This window comes from Amblyomma americanum, chromosome 8, assembly GCF_052857255.1.
Source record: "Amblyomma americanum isolate KBUSLIRL-KWMA chromosome 8, ASM5285725v1, whole genome shotgun sequence".
In the NCBI taxonomy this organism is placed as follows: domain Eukaryota; kingdom Metazoa; phylum Arthropoda; class Arachnida; order Ixodida; family Ixodidae; genus Amblyomma; species Amblyomma americanum.
Window position 1 is genome coordinate 110,342,322 of NC_135504.1, and position 16,878 is coordinate 110,359,199.

Below are 16,878 nucleotides of genomic sequence, written 5' to 3' on the forward strand. Positions count from 1 at the left end.
TTTCATGTCCCAATGATATCGCACCAGGTTGAAATGGCATCAAGGCTAGCCATAAGTGCATCTTGATATCTTGTAGACTGAATTTACTCTTCGAATAACCGTATGCTGATATTTCCATTGATGCAGGTGGTTAGATTATTGATATATATTTAAAAAAGTAAAAGTCGAAAGACATTTCGTTGCAGGACACCGGAATAGACAGGGAGGAAATCGAATAATGGCCGTTCAGATGGACGAAGTTTTGACACATACAAGTACTATGGTATCAAAGCGACTAATCGCTGAGGAATGACAGTGCAGCGCTTTTTACAGTAAACCAGAAAGTGAAACCCTATCGCACGTGTTGCTGAAATTAAGAAAAATTTGTCTATTTTACCGGCCGTATCAACAAGTCAAGATAAACAACAAACCGAGTAGATTAGTTGTGTGTCAGCTGACAGGCCCTTGCGAATGCAACGCTGAAATGGTGAACTAATATTATGCCTATCTAGGAATTCAGATTGCGACGAAAACTTCACATCATCGCCTAATGCGCTTTCTTCGGTTTCGTCTTGCATCGTTCAGCCGCAGTACAACCTTTTTTCAGACAATAACCTTTGGCGCCCGTTTCCATTACATTTTATGGTGAAAGCATTTAATGGCTCATCGCTGTCCGTCCGCGAAATCTGTCACACTATAGCTGTCAATCAAATGGCGTCAACTCGATAAGGAAAATAATAGTTGTGAACGGAGGCATGCCCAAGACCACCAGTGCGTGTCATGGGCAGAAAAGCTCTAAAAATAACGGCGTCTTTTTCTCCGTCTTTTGTTGTTGTTGGTTGCATTCGAGAGTATGAGGGGGAGCTTTTGTTTTGTTGTTTTCGGTTAGTGTGGCGTATTCTGAACCCGAGAAATAGAGCGACATGTCAAGAAAAAGAGCGAAATTTGCTCAAAATCCTGATAACCACGGACACTTGAAAATAGCAATTATGCGAAGTTTACATTTGTTAATTAAATCTGGAAAATAAAAACGAATTGCTTTGTGTCTTTTTGCAAATTATTACCGGAAATGTGTAGAGAAAGAAAAAAATGCAATAAGAGCGATGCGCTAGACATCTCCTTCTCTAGAACAATAATAATAATTGGTTTCTGGGGGAAAGGAAATGGCGCAGTATCTGTCTCATATATCGTTGGACACCTGAACCGCGCCGTCAGGGAAGGGATAAAGGAGGGAGTGAAAGAAGAAAGGAAGAAGAGGTGCCGTTGTGGCGGGCTCCGGAATAATTTCGATCACCTGGGGATCTTTAACGTGCACTGACATCGCACAGCACACGGGCGCCTTAGCGTTTTGCATCAATAAAAACGCAGCCGCCGCGGTTGGGTTCGAACCCGGGAACTCCGGATCAGTAGTCGAGCGCCCTATCCACTGAGCCACCGCGGCGGGGCCTTCTAGAATTTGCAATCCAGGTTTTTTTGCCCAACCAAAAACTTTCAAACGTGCTCAGCCGAAGATATTTTCACGGAGTAGAAGACGAAAAAGTTCTAGTTCACGAGTACTGAAAGTGTATGAATGTTTTGCAGATAAATCCGAGATTACCCCAAAAAAAGATGTTGACATGTTGAAGAAACGCGTACGCAGTCCATTTCTTTGCGCTGGTTATTGGGCGTTACCCTTAAAAATGTGCATTCTGCATTTGAAACTATAGCATTACTCAGAAAAAATACATGCGATAGACAGGAGACACGGGAGTCTTTATCTTGTGTTACGCAGAAAAATTAATGTCATGAAGCACTAACTAGCCAAAACTAAGAGTTTGATGCCCTCTTAATTAAAATTCCTCGATCCCTCCATCCCAGAACTGGGATAAAGTTTTTGTCAATAAAAAAAAGCCACTCTCTCGTCTTCTCCTCATTCTTAGTATAACTCAAATACTAGCTACTTTATGTTTTCGGCGAGAAGTGCCTTGCATAGTAAGGAAGGAAAACTACGGCCAAGTTTTCTACTTTTCGTCATTTTCGATTCTCGACAAATTTTGAAAAAGATCCTCCCTGACATGTTTACATAAGGCTCCCTAACTTCTGTGTACTCAACATATTAGCTCCACTTTTTCGCCTATCACAGGAAGCCTCGACCAAGAAATGTGAGGGCCACGTTTCCCCTACAGTCAGCGGTGAGCAAGCCTTTCTCAGAATATCATGCTTCGACTGCCCATCGTGTTGCGCTACAGATAAAGAAAATAGTTTTATGAAGCCCATATTCTGTAATATAGCAGAAGTGTTTGGGGTAGCTGTGCACAAAACGTGAAAGTTTCCAAACTTTTCAAGCCTTGAAGATGATACGTCGTGTCGAGATTTTTAAAATGCGAAAACACAGCGGTACATTAGAGATATATTGAGCAACACAGCATAAAAACAAAGCATTTATACATGCGCATACTGAAGGCCACAGTTTTCATGAACTCGCTGCATTTCCTCGTTACTTGCATGTGCCAAAGCTCAGCTAGAACACAACACGGCTCCCCAAGAGGATCGCTACCTCATTCGCATGACTGACGTTCGGCTAACGACCTCCCACCCCCGCTGAGACCAGGCCGGGCTCTTCCTGCTTGTTGGGGCCACGCCTCGAGAGATGGCGCTCCCATCCGCTGACTGATGAGCTCCGCCAAAGAACCGCGTGCTACCTCCGGCGCGCTTCCCTGACGTCACGAAGACACGTGACTTTTTTGTTGTTTCTCTCTCCCCTCGCGGCCGGCGGCCCGGGGTGCGAGCACGTGCGTTCCGGAGCCCGTCAGCCAGTCAGTCGGCCGGCAGCGCCCAAGCACAGCGGTGCGCGCCCGTGCGGCTGGGAGCACCACGGGACCCCGAGTCCGAAACCGGCGCACGAGACAGGTCATGTGGCGAGTGGGATGTTGCGCTCGGTGTGCAACTAGCTGTGTCATCTTCTGACATGTGATATACGGGTGCCCTGGCCGGCTGCCTGGAGTGTCGTTTTGTGACGGTGCATTTAAAAAAAATAACGGCGTCAAAACAAAGCGAAAAAAAAAGTGCAGTGTCTTGTTTCATCGAGATTGCTTGTTTTCTAGCGCTGAATGTGAAACAGCCTGTGCCGGCGGAGTTGGTTGTCTGTGCCGGCGGCAACTGTGCTTTATGCGCTTTGGTTTATTTCTTTTACGTGTTGCGCAATGTGTCAGAAGTGTTGGCCTGTGTCACCTGTGTGCATAGTGGTGCGGTCTGTGATACGTCGAGCCGTTCTGCGCGCCTTCGAGTGATGTGAGCCATTAGGTAGGACTTGGTGCTGTGCCGGACGGAACCGTCCACAGTGAAGACCCAGCTGTGTAGTGAATACTTTTCGTTCTTTCTCTACAGCTTTCCGGGTGACCAAGAGTCAATATTCACACTGCAGTGTCCGGTGGTGTTTGGTGCTTTTGAGTCGTTCAGAAGGCTCGGCTGCCTCAGTGCTGCTGCGAGACGCAAGCGAAGGATTACGGATGGATAAGCCGGCTTAATTCTTCCCCCTCGTGCGCGTGACTTATTCCCCGATGGCGTGCCTTCGAAGCGAAGTGTCACGCGAGGATGTCAGCGTCATCCCAACGTCGCCGCCGGCTCAGCAGCAGCAGCGCTCCATCGTTCAGGTGAGAGAGAGAGAGAAAAATAGAAAGTGGGCGAGTGTGGCTCTAAATCCGCGCATCTTGTCTTCGCGGTCACCCACACAAGGCGTAAATTATTTCCGTGTGAAACTGTTTTGTGAAATTCCTTATTATTTGCATGAGGAAACATTCGGGGTGACGTTTGAGAGGTCATAGCTACATTTCGCTTGTTTCCCTGCTCTTGAGAGTAAAAAAAAAATAAACATTGGAAAGTAGAGGTTTGTTCATCTTACTTTCTTTCAGTTTCAATGTGGTTAGAGTCGGAAGCAAAATTTAAACTTTTCTTGGCGGCCGGAACCCATCCAACAGGCCTCAGTGGTTCAGCTGACGCTACCCTCTTAATATATGAAAGGCCTCCTTCTGGTATAATTATTTCATTCATGTATCTATCTGTCAAAGTGTACAATACATAGTTCCAGACTGCACGATTAGTACCTCAACTATCTCAAGGCCTGGGTGCGCTCATCTTCAGTATTTTTATGCAAGGGTTCTAAGCATTAATTTCGGATAACACTTTCTACAGCTGGTCGCTTTCATTAGGTTCTGCACAGCAGAACCTTGTAGCAATTAAACCATTCATTACATCGAGCGCGTTCTGTCAATGGAAATGACGCAGTTTCTTAACGCAAAATATTTGTCCAGGTGTGACGCATGTGTTTGTACGTCGATGGCAATTTTACTCAGAAACAGGAAAGAATGCCCTTTAATTGTACCGCAATCTTTTTTTTTTCTGAAGTTAAAATATCCCTGCCCAAACCAAAATCTCTAATTATTAGGGCACACCACTGGTTCCGGCCGACCAGAAGGCCCGGACACCGCTCGGCCCGCGGGCCGAGCCGGACCATGCCGGGTCGGGCTTGAAGTGGCGGGCCTGCACCCAGCTCAGGCACGTGCATGAAAAGTGCGTGTCTGTTTTACTTATTATAGCAGGTTTCGTTTCAGCGTTCTAGCAGCTACACGGACTAAACACGAACATGGTGCGGACTATGATAAAAGATTACTCAACGCTTGGTTTTTTTTGTGTTTTCTGTAGCTGCAATTTTCTCACGACTGTAACATTAGAAACAGAGGAAATTTTTCTCTTGCCTCCTGCCCGGAATATCTCGGAAATGAAATAATCGCTGCGCTAAAATCTCCCCAGGTAATCGTTCGCAGACGCAGAATGAGAAACAGCTGAAATATGTCATTTATACACCGAGTTTAATCAGCTTCACTGAGAGTGCAATGTCCAAGTTACTTTGGAAGCGCACACCCGGCCACGTTTAACGACAATAGAAAAACTGAATGACACTCTTCATTGATTGAAGAGCGGCAGCGAAAGACCGCTCCCGCAGGCTCTAAACAAATCCAAAAGCAGGCTGAACTACTGCGGTGTTATTAGTGGAACATTGTAACGCCTAACACGGAGCTCATTTGTGCGAGTGCTGTCGCCTACTGAAGTACAGAGCACCACTGGCTTGGCCTGTTCCAGCTGTCAGCGAACACCTCCCGGCGCTCCTATATAGCAAAATGCTCTCCGGATCTAATCGGTTTTCTGCTACTGCTCGCGAATGGGCATTTGAGGCCTCGTATAGAGCGAGAAACGTGGAGGCTAACGAAAAGGGTTCAGCTTAAGTTAAGGACCACGCAGTGAGCTATGGAAAGAAAAATGATAGGTGTAACATTAAGAGACCGGAAGCGGGCAGAGTGGGTGAGGGAACAAACGCGAGTTAATGACACCCTAGTCGCAATCAAGAGGAAGAAGTGGGCTTGGTCAAGGCATGTAATGCGAAGGCAAGATAACCGCTGTTCCTTAAGGGTAACGGAGTGAATTCCAAGAGAAAGTGAGCGTAGCAGTGCGGCAGATGGTTAGGGGAGGGGGGGGGGGATGAGATTAAGAAGTTTGCAGGCAAAGGGTAGATGCAGCTGGCAAAGGACAGGGTTAATTGGAGATACATGGGAGAGGCCTTTGCCCTGCAGTGGGCTTAGTAAGGCTGATGATGATGGTGGTGGTGATTATGATGATATAGTGTTCGAGAAGGACCTTCATTCAACTTTTCGACGGGCAGCCATTCGTTCAAAGATGATCTCCGATTGTGTGTCTTCAAAGCTTAAAAATATATCTGAACGTCATCAGAAACGCCATTGGGGAAGAGTGTCTGCTTTAGGCCAATCGGGGTCTTTCAGCACAAAATACGCAATAAACAGGCGCTGCTTTTTGTCTCTATTCAAACACGGCCATTGTGCGGCCATGAACTGAACCCGTGGCAGTTTTGTTTATTAAACTTCTAAAGATGTCATTCCTGACGCTTTAGGCACGTTTAGCTATTTATACATCGCGAACCGTAAAAAATTGTGCTGGTTAAACATCTAGGGGTAACACAACGTAGTTGATTACGGGCTGTATGCAACCCTTTTCAGTAGGTTGCCGGAACTTTCTAGCTGTTCGCAGACGGCATAACTATTCAAAAAGCCTAACGAGCCAACCTGCCTCATCTCGGTTCGTGTTCACGAAACCACTTTAAGCATATTTTCCGGCTCCTTCTTTACCCGTATGTCAGCAGCCTTCTTTCACGTAGTATGCACTTTGCCTTTTCCGCAGCAGCTGGAATGAACCCGGGCCGGGCCTCACTCCGAGTCTCTCAAAACAGGTCTGCGTTCAGTACCGTGATAATTAAACGGTCATGGGCCGGACCTGGGCTTGAATCCGTGAGCCTGCGCCGACTTCGGGACTGGGGCCTCGGAATGAGGCCTGTGCATTGCTCTAATAGTCATCACAGTGAACACACGCTGTTTCCAGTTTGGTAAAATGGAGACAACACTACCTTCCTAGATGTCACCTCCGCACTTCCCGTATTTTCATTGTCAGAGCGGCGGGAAATTTCTGGCACTCCTTGACAATTGGGCACGCTCTCCCTGTCTACTTCCGCAGTTGGCAAAGCTATCGAAGTCAATAAATAAGTGCAAGGCAGCTGACATAAGGAAGTTTAATACGGAGAGAATCGAGCATGCTGTAAAGAACGCAGGTAGCCTGAAAGCGGCAAAGAGAAAATTAGGCAGAGTTAAAAACCAGATGTATGCGTTAAGAGAAAAGGAAGGCAATGCCATTAGCAATATGGATAAGATAGTTAACGTAGCCGAAGAGTTCTGCACAAATCTGTGCAGTAGCCAATGTAATCAGAGCGTTAATGATAGAGACAGTAGCGCACATCAATGCGTCATCCCGCCAGTAACGAAAGAGGAAGTTAAGACAGCCTTAGGAGCAATGCAAAGGGGAAAAGCAGCTGGGGAGGATCAGGTAACAGCAGATCTGTTGAAAGACGGAGGGGAGATTCTGCTAGAAAAGCTAGCCACCCTGTAGATGCAAGGCATTATGGCCTCAACCGTACCAGAAGCTTGGAAGAACGCAAATATTATCTTAATTCATGAGAAAGGAGACGCCAAGGACTTGAAAAATTACAGACTGATCAGCTTACTGTCAGTTGTCTACAAGATATTTACTAAGGTAATCGCTAATATAGTCAGGGCAACCTTAGACATTAATCAATCAAATGATCAGGCAGGCTTTCGTAAAGTATATTCCACAATAGATCATATTCACGCTATCAATTAGGTGATAGAGAAATGCAGAGAATATAACCGACCCCGATATATAGCCTTCATTGATTACGAGAAAGCATTTGACTCAGTGGAAACGTCAGCAGTCATACAGGAATTGCGGAATCAGGGTGTAGAAGAGCATTATGTCAAAATACTCGAAGATATATATATACCAACTGCACAGCTACCATAGTCCTCCATAAAGTCAGCTATAAAATTTCGATAAGGCAGGGTGTCAGGCAAGGAGACACGACTTCGCCAATTCTATTCAGCACCTGTTTACAGGAGGTATTCCGAGGCCTGAATTGGCAACAGTTGTGGATAAGAATTAATGGAGAATACCTAAATAAGCTGCGATTCGCTGACGACGTTGCCTTGCTAAGTCACTCACGAGGTGAACTGCAAAGCGTGATCAATGAGCCAAACAGGCAGAGCAGAACGGTAGGTCTAAAAATTAACATGCAGAAAACAAAAGTAATGTTGAACAGTCTAGCAAGGGAAAAGCATTTTACAATTGGCAACGAGGTGCTGGAAGTGGTAAAGGAATACGTCTCTTTAGGGCAGGTAGTGACAGCTGATCCGGATTATGAGAGGGAAATAACTATAAGGATAAGAATGGGATAGAGCGCGTATGGCAGGTTCTCTGAGATCATGAATGGTAGTTTACCAGTATCCTTCAAGAGAAAAGTGCACAACAGCTGTATCTTACCGGTACTCACCTACGGGGCAGAAACGTGGAGCCTAATGAAAAGGGTACATCTTAAGCTAAGGATAACGCAGGGAGCAATGGAAAGAACAATGATACAGGTAGTGTTAAGATACAGGAAAAGGGCAGAGTGGGTGTGGAAACAAACGCTTATTAATGACATCCTAGTCGAAATCAAGAGGAAAAAATGGGCTTGGCCCGGGCATGTAACGCGAACCGCTGGTCCTTGAAGGTAACGGAGTGCATTCCAAGAGAAGGCAAGCGTAGCAGGAGGCGGCAGAAGGTTAGGTTTGCGAATGAGATTAAGAAGTTTGTAGACATAGGTTGGGCGCAACTGGCAAAGGAGAGGGTTGATTGGAGAGACATGGGGAAGGTCTTTGCCCTGCAGTGGGTGTTGTCAGGCATATGATGATGATGATGACGCTGCTGTCAGCACTCTGTTCAGGTCCTGCAGAGAGCAAGAGGCCACTGTCCTTGGCCCATTTGTCTGCGCTCCCTCAGCGCATGAGCAGTGGGTCGAGCTTGTTCTGCTTCGGCGCGTTCTCGCATATAGTCCTACCAAAAACTTACTTTCGACGGTTGGTAGCCGGGACGCGTTTGTCGTCGCCAAAGAAGGAAAAACGCTTCTACGACTACGTAATTTCCGGCTACAAGTATCGGTGCTGGAGCAGAAACAGTGTGCGGAAAGGGTGCTTTCAGGCATTTTCTTCTTCAATAACTCTCCGTGACCTCTCTTCTTCAATAACTCTCCGTAACTCTCTCGGACATACAATCACGTGACATCGTTTTTTCGTCATCACCAAGGCTTTTACAACCTCGCGCCATAATTGACACTTCAGCCAGCCATCTTATACCATACCACTGCCCAAGCCAATTTTAGAAGGCATTTTTTGTGTTCATTCGTGCAGCACATTACGCAGTCTTCTTATGCTACCATAAGATCGGTCAGTGGCGAATGGGAAATCCTTCGAAAAGGGTTTCCTGTCAAAATTTATTACTAAGTATGTTACAGCTATCGTCTAAAAAATAAATAAGCGCTTTATTAGTGCTTCTACACGTGAAGAAGGTTCCGCTTTACGGTCATTTTCTTTTCTATGTGATTTTCTTTTACTGGAAGTCAAATATTGCACTCTCTGCACAAAAATATCAACAGTCTTTTCATTTAAATAGACGACTTTGAGTAAAAAAATACCGCAACGTAAGTCTTCCGCAGTATCATTTTGGTCTCAGTGGTGTAGAGGGTATATTAATATTTTTCCTGGATCCTTTCTACTGGCTGTTTTTATCTAATCGCGCAAGGCAAAAATATACCTCTGCGCACAAAATGATATGAAAGCGACAAGCGCTTGTGTCTTTGCCACTCACTAGTATATGATACGTTGTTCTTGCTAAGCAAATTGTGAATTACAAGGTCTGGCGCACAGCACACGGACGTCTTTTCATTTCGCCTCCACCAGAATGGGGCCGCCGCGGCTGTGCTCGTTCCCGCGACCTGCTCACAAGCAGCCAAACCACTTAGCCACAACGGTGGGCGTTCCTTGCTAAGGGCGAGTGCACTGCCTGAGGTGCTCATCAGTCGAAGCCTTCGGACAAAACTTTTTATCAGTCGACTTATGGAAATCAGAATTCTCAAGTGAAATCATCTGCTGGAGCATTCCGTTTGTAGCCAGCTTTTGGCTTCAGTTATGCTTCTGGCGACGTATTTTCCTTCATGAGCACGCCTGGGATGCGGTTATGCGAGGTATCAATACGGTCTGTAGAAAAGACCCGCGATGAATGGTGTTCAAAGAGTGGCTTGTCTAATGACTTGGTACACCTTCCACCCGGAGTCCCTTTCTGCACGGGTCAATACGGCGCCTTCGCAGAATACGTTCAGCAATGACCCCTGTGCGGTTACCACGCTTAGTATGTTGCGGTAAACCGGAAGAGATACTGTCATGAAATCCCCCCTTGGGGGGGTCTTTGTTCCGCTTCGTAGCTATACCTCTGCAGTAGTATCTATTCATATAAGAATACTAAATCTTTCCAGGACTAAACACTCATTGTCAGTGCGGTGGAGCAAAGTGTGGTTTGTCCATGTGCTGTGCAAGAGCACCAGCGTTTTGAAATACGATCAACATTTGCCTCTCTAACGATCAACGGCATCCACAACTTGCCTGCCTTTCCCAAACGGGACGCGTCGGACATTTTTAGGAACCCTGCTACCGTTTCACTTCCTCTATAGTATTTGATGAGGGCAAAGAAGCTCACTCACAAAACTGTGCATCGACTGCTTGTTCATTCTCGGCGCTGGGCTGTTCTGAATAGCGTTTAGTCCGGAGTACGCACCTTCGCGTCCTCATAAGATTGTTCGGATATTTGGGAAACATCTCTGACCTTTACAAATTTCAAGTTTATTCACGGCTGCAGTTTAAAAAAACGTGCAACTTCTTTCTGCAACTGACAGCTTAGAGTGAGAGTTAGATCCCCTCATCCTGTAGGACTCTTGCTTTCTCGAGTAACGCTTCGCAGCATTTTATTAACACGGTCAAAACCGCATGAATATGATTTTGTTCACTTCCTATTCTCCAACCTCTCATTTGTTTTTATTCGTTTTTTTAATGACGAAATGCTGCTCAGAGAACGGGAGGAAGCTGCAACACTACAGCTGGTAGGAGGCAATTTTTGTAAAGGTCTGTATTACCACCGCGAAAAGACCTATATCAACAACGTTCATTCCATTTTTTTTTTCATTGGTCTGCAAAAAAAAACGGCTTGTAGAAACAAAATGAAGAGGCGACGTTCCGCAAAGGCGGCGATGAAGACGCGCGGGTGGAGCGTCATTTCTTTCGTTCGCCCGAGTCAGGGTGAACCGACGAAAGCTATCGCGAGGGCGCCTGTGCATAAAGTAAGGCGGCGAGGAGCATCGCTATTTCAATGATAATAGAATTCCTCTTCACCTCTCTCGCATACGGACTTCTTCGCCTCGCTCCTCCATCTTCTGTGGCCGCGGGTATCTTAAACATGCCTCTCACATCGGGGACGAGGCAGTCCGCATGCAAGAAGTTCCAACCTCTCTGTCTGCGCGTGTCTTCAGACGGGAGGCTTCCCCGCTCGTCTCCCCACGCGCCGAAAGAATATCGATTCCCGTGATTCCTTTCTGGCGTCGAGTCCGGTCGCTCCGCACGCCACAGAAGCGTCCGCAATGGATGGCGCTATAAATAACCCCAACGCACGAGGGCCGAGTTGCAACTTGGCGCTTCTGCGATCATCATCTTCGTTACTTCGCCAAGATTGGAGGGCGGGACGCTTATTTTGTTTCCGCTGCTGGGGACGGGATAGTTCTCCAGCAATCTCAAGGAAAACAATTCCGCTGCAATTTACGTCCGCGATCTCTGCTATTTCGGAAACGTAATTCAGAAAGCGCAAAGAGACACAATGTAGACCTCTCCGAAGGTCGATATTCCAAACAATGTAATTTCTGTTAAACATTGAATTACTGAGGCTTAGCACAATGTTCTGTGAAATCCTATGTTAATATCCATAGAAAAAAGATCCCAAATTTTAGAACGAGAAACTTTGAGCTCAGTGGTTAACTAAAGAAGTAAAAAAGTAGCATAGAACGGGGGAAACAGGCCATCGGAGCTCCAAGAACTTCCTCGAATCTGCATAACAAATCAGTCTACCAACCCTCGCTTCTTTGCCATCGCCGGTCTCTTGTGGACTGTTCAATTGTTTAAAGCACTACCTAAATGAAAGTGCACGTGTGAATGACACTAAGCCACAGTGTTTAAACTCATCGCAGTAGATATTTCCATGTTAACACCCCAGTTCATGTGTCAAGTGTGAAAATGTATCTAACTTCGAGAACGCTTCGCTAGCTCACGTGTACCGCCGTACCTCTGTTTACACTTGATAAAATACACTGCTGAGGGCCTTGTTTCAAGCATGGATAGTTATATTTGGGGCTGTTGTGTTTCAAGATGCTGGTGATGTGTCTACAAGTCTTTTGGCAGTTTCTTTTTCCTATAGCACACAAAACTCATCTCATTACTTGTTAGGCGCCCAAATAATTCCGCCAAATGAATTCATTTCCACGTTTAGTAATTACGCTGTCGGTCATATGAGGTGATGAATATCATAGTGCAGCATTCGCTGATTTTTTTATCACCTGGGTTTCCCACAACTGTTGTTTTAAGTCAAGCTTTCTTCCCCTTAAACGGCGACAGCCGTAAAGGGAAACTCCGGATTTCCACTTTGTCACTAAGAGTATCGCTACTTTTGAGGGTCGACCCACCGGCGTCGTGGCTTAGTGGCGTCGGCATTCCGCTACTGATCCCAAGGTCGCGGGTTCGACCCCAGCCGTGGCTGTTGCAATTCGATGCAAGCGAATGAAAAAAAAAACGCCGTGTCTTCTGCGATGTCAGCGAATTAAAGACCCCCGTTGGTGCAAAATAATCAGGAGCCCTTCGCTGCTAGACTAGTTGGTGCATTTTGGTATGTGCAACGAACAGCACGTCTCTGTGTCACTTTTCACTCTTTCATGTTTCTCGGAGCTATATTCCCCCACTGTCCTACTATTGGTTGTTCGGACTTTGACCTCATGACTGACAACTAAACAATCTGTATCACCTGTCGGCTACTGTATCGAAAGCGGTGCTGACTAACTGCGCAGAAACGCGATAGTTACCCTGGATTAGAATTTTAACCCACTACCGGCACACATGGGCCGTACCCATACATGCCTTGGAGTTGGCACTCTCCTTTGGGCATAGAAGAATGGGGTATAACGCTAACTGAAAGCTATATATATATATATATATATATATATATATATATATATATATATATATATATATATATATATATATACAGACTAGTTAAAGGAAATGAGGGGCCCGTTTGACAAATTTATGAAGGGAGCCAACAGTCACCGAAACCAAGGTGCATAGGGGAACGTTAGTTTTTTTTTTTTAATGTGTTATGCTTATCAGTGGGAGAATATTACTTAGATTAATAAATTGCTTAAAGAAAATTACTTATAAAGCAGCAGAAAAAACAACCATGCCGCCGGTGGGATCCGAACCCACGACCTCCGAATATCGCGTCCGGTGCTCTTACCAACTGAGCTACGGCGACGGCTGTCCAATCTGCTGCTCTCGTGGGTATTTATGTTTTTTACTGCGTGTGAGCGAGCCTTGAGAGTGTTCACCAGCGCCACCCTCGACCATAGCGGCGGACGTAGCACGTCCTGTAATACCGCGAGCGTGACGTAGGACGTCATCTAACGGAGAGGGCGGAAACTGTGCGAGAGCCCTCTTATGCTACCTATGGCATCAAGACTGCCAGAACCGAGACCCTCGTTAAGCTATTAGCAGACTAGTTAAAGGAAATGAGGGGCCCGTTTGACAAATTTATGAAGGGAGCCAACAGTCACCGAAACCAAGGTGCATAGGGGAACGTTAGTTTTTTTTTTTTAATGTGTTATGCTTATCAGTGGGAGAATATTACTTAGATTAATAAATTGCTTAAAGAAAATTACTTATAAAGCAGCAGAAAAAACAACCATGCCGCCGGTGGGATCCGAACCCACGACCTCCGAATATCGCGTCCGGTGCTCTTACCAACTGAGCTACGGCGACGGCTGTCCAATCTGCTGCTCTCGTGGGTATTTATGTTTTTTACTGCGTGTGAGCGAGCCTTGAGAGTGTTCACCAGCGCCACCCTCGACCATAGCGGCGGACGTAGCACGTCCTGTAATACCGCGAGCGTGACGTAGGACGTCATCTAACGGAGAGGGCGGAAACTGTGCGAGAGCCCTCTTATGCTACCTATGGCATCAAGACTGCCAGAACCGAGACCCTCGTTAAGCTATTAGCAGACTAGTTAAAGGAAATGAGGGGCCCGTTTGACAAATTTATGAAGGGAGCCAACAGTCACCGAAACCAAGGTGCATAGGGGAACGTTAGTTTTTTTTTTTTTAATGTGTTATGCTTATCAGTGGGAGAATATTACTTAGATTAATAAATTGCTTAAAGAAAATTACTTATAAAGCAGCAGAAAAAACAACCATGCCGCCGGTGGGATCCGAACCCACGACCTCCGAATATCGCGTCCGGTGCTCTTACCAACTGAGCTACGGCGACGGCTGTCCAATCTGCTGCTCTCGTGGGTATTTGTTTTTTACTGCGTGTGAGCGAGCCTTGAGAGTGTTCACCAGCGCCACCCTCTATATATATATATATATGGTGTTCACCAGCGCCACCCCCTATATATATATATATATATATATATATATATATATATATATATATATATATAGAGTGTATACGGTTACGTCCCCTGGAACAGGGCTTTAGCGGAGAAAGAGCATATTGTTTCACAGAGAAGTTCTTTCTAATTCTTCTCGCTTTTTTTCCTACCCACACATAAACTTGCAGCGCCAACTCATCGAACGAAAAAAAAATTCGGTCGTGCCATCTGTCGACAGCCTTTGGTGCCACTCCCTTACTCACGTGTAGTTAATGGAGCGTGCAATGCTTCTTCCACAGGGCTCCCTTGCGCCAACCGCGTCTACAAATTGTTTCGAATAGGCTCCGTAATGACGGGTTTGTACCGAGCCGCCGACTAGGCGGGCTGCGGTTCATCATGGCACGGCGGAGACTTTTCGACGCGCTGTGCGAAGCGAACCCAAATTTATTCGCCTCTTCAGGCGCACTTTGATGGCATATGCGCAGTTGGGCAGGTCACCTTTCAGGCTGCTCCCTCCAATGTCAATGGAGATTGTGCGCCGATGTTTAAAACGTCTTTTGCAGCCTCTCCCTTCCTGACCTGATCAAACTGCGGCGCCACACATGAGAGAACGGTGCCATACAGAGGTAGACACATCAGTTGCAGTGTATACTTTTGTCAGAGGGCTGTAGTAGTTCTTTCTAATAAGGGAGTAATTACCCATTGTATTGCACCCAAGCGCAGCCATACGGCTACAAAGGAAAGCTATACAGCTACCATAGAAGCCTCACAGTCAAAGAAAGATCTCTGGCTTGTCTTCCTTGCCATCCTGGTTAGTTCAGTTGGCAGTGCAACTGCTCCTGTGCAGCAGCGGTCCCGGGTTTGAACCCCGACTACGACCATTTTTTCCTAAACTGCGAAGTTTCTGAGAAAGCTGTATAGCTTTCCTTTGTAGCCGTATGGCTGCTCTTGGGTGGATGCCAAGCACTGATTACTCCCTTATTACAAATTCTACTCCACCTTGGCGGATTCCTCTAAACATTTGACCATCATTAGTTCTTTCTATTCTATGTTAATGCTTTTTAAGGGCGACCTCTTTCAGCGAGCTAGCCCACGACTGCGAAAGCTGGATGTATGTGCAGAATGGCGCAGTTGCACATAACTGTCACAAACTTGTTACTGCGAACATATAGCACGCCGTCGACGACTAGGATAGGGATTACGATGATGGCAATGCAGTGATACTGTCAGGTACCCAAGCGAAATGTTTTGCAACTCCTTTCTTCCTTATGCGCGGAGTTACCGGAAGGAAAGTGAAGTATGACATTCATCATAATTTCGTAAAAGTGTCACGGATCAGGATTTTGTAGAAGTGCGAGCTGTTCAGGGGTAAAATGCTTCTTACAGCTCTAACTGACCACCGGTATGTCTCGGAGGCTGCGGAGTTCTGCTCCCGCATAAAGCAAAGTGGTCACTCATAGCCGAGACGGTCATATTTTCATCAAGGTGGCATATTAGTACAGTCGTGTACTAAGCGTTTAGTGCACAATCAAAACCCGAAGTGGCGAAGGATCTCTGAAACGCCTTATAACCGCTTTGTCCACTTTCGAACTCTACCTTTATAAGCGGCATTTGAAGTGATGAAGCAAAACATTTCAAGCCAAGAAGGCTCAGATGTCACTGAAGTAAATAAAGCACGTGAGTCACCTGTTACCTGGCATGTTGAAAAGAACTATCTATATCCTAAAATCTGAATCTGACTATTTAATCAAAAACATATATTTCAGATTCTTCTCACCTTTTTCACAAAGTAATCGTTAAGGGGGCGGGGCACGGAGGTTCTACCGTAAACGCAGTCTCCATCATGTGTGTGAAACTGCGCTGTCATTAGCTACGGAATTCAAAGGACGTTCTCAACGTACCACGGCGCTTGTGCCTGAGTTGTCTGAAACGCCATAAATAATTACTTTTGCACACCCAAAGCATCTGCGCATGGAAGCGGAAAGCAAAGGAGCCCACAAACAAACAAGGGGTTAATTAACTTGACCTCAGCGCAAATCTTAATCATCGCTAGGCAGCGTTTCCCCTTCCGCATCTAATGAAACCCCGTGCGCTTTCCGAATGCAAGCGCGGTGTTTGCTTTTATCCTCTTCATTAAGGGCACATTTTAATTAAGCCTTCATCGGAACGCGAGGACAGCCGTCGCCACATCGCGAACATTATCTGGACAAAAGCCAGGCGCGCAGGCCGCGCTGATCAAGACTTGAGCTTGCGGGAACAAACATTGCAGTTAGCTCTTAAAGCCACTAATTGGGCTGCGTGCTAGTTTTGCATACATCGTGCACTTGAGACCTATTTGAAGGGGTTACGCTTGCACCGCAGTTGCGCTACTGGGTTACGCCCGTCAGCGCCTCTTCCAAATTAATAAGGGAGAGAGGGAGAAAGGTTTACTGAAAAGAAGAGTGTAGCTGTCGTCTTGAGGGACTTGCATCTTTTCTGCTATACTTCAGACGGGATAAGGTAAAGGGGAAAGGACAGAAAAAGGGAAAAGGGGAAGATGGTAGGTGATGTCATATCCTGAAGGGCCCAAAAGATTTCACGCATGGGCACTTTGCGTACGCTAGCGACAGCACACATGGCGTAGCGTGGACGCTATGGACACGTCACCAAGACAATGCGTAGGTCCACGCTGACAAAAGATAGGAAGCCAAGAGGAAACAGTTATTTAAACGACCGATGTATTTCTCCGGGTTCGTC

The 16,878-nt window shown here is 46.1% G+C and overlaps 1 protein-coding gene across 4 annotated transcripts in view; it reads left to right on the forward strand.

Moving 5' to 3' along the window:
- The first annotated feature begins 3,061 nt into the window (after nucleotides 1-3,061).
- sick (sickie) overlaps nucleotides 3,062-16,878 on the forward strand; it is a 959,410-nt gene continuing 945,593 nt past the window's right edge. For 2 of the 4 annotated variants that reach the window (XM_077635296.1, XM_077635299.1), the window contains exon 1: nucleotides 3,064-3,611. In XM_077635296.1, the coding sequence (XP_077491422.1) occupies nucleotides 3,519-3,611 (93 nt within the window). In that variant the 5' untranslated portion in view covers nucleotides 3,064-3,518. Of the gene's footprint in view, nucleotides 3,612-16,878 lie in introns of all 4 variants that reach the window. The other 2 variants (XM_077635300.1, XM_077635298.1) reach the window with 2 other exon arrangements.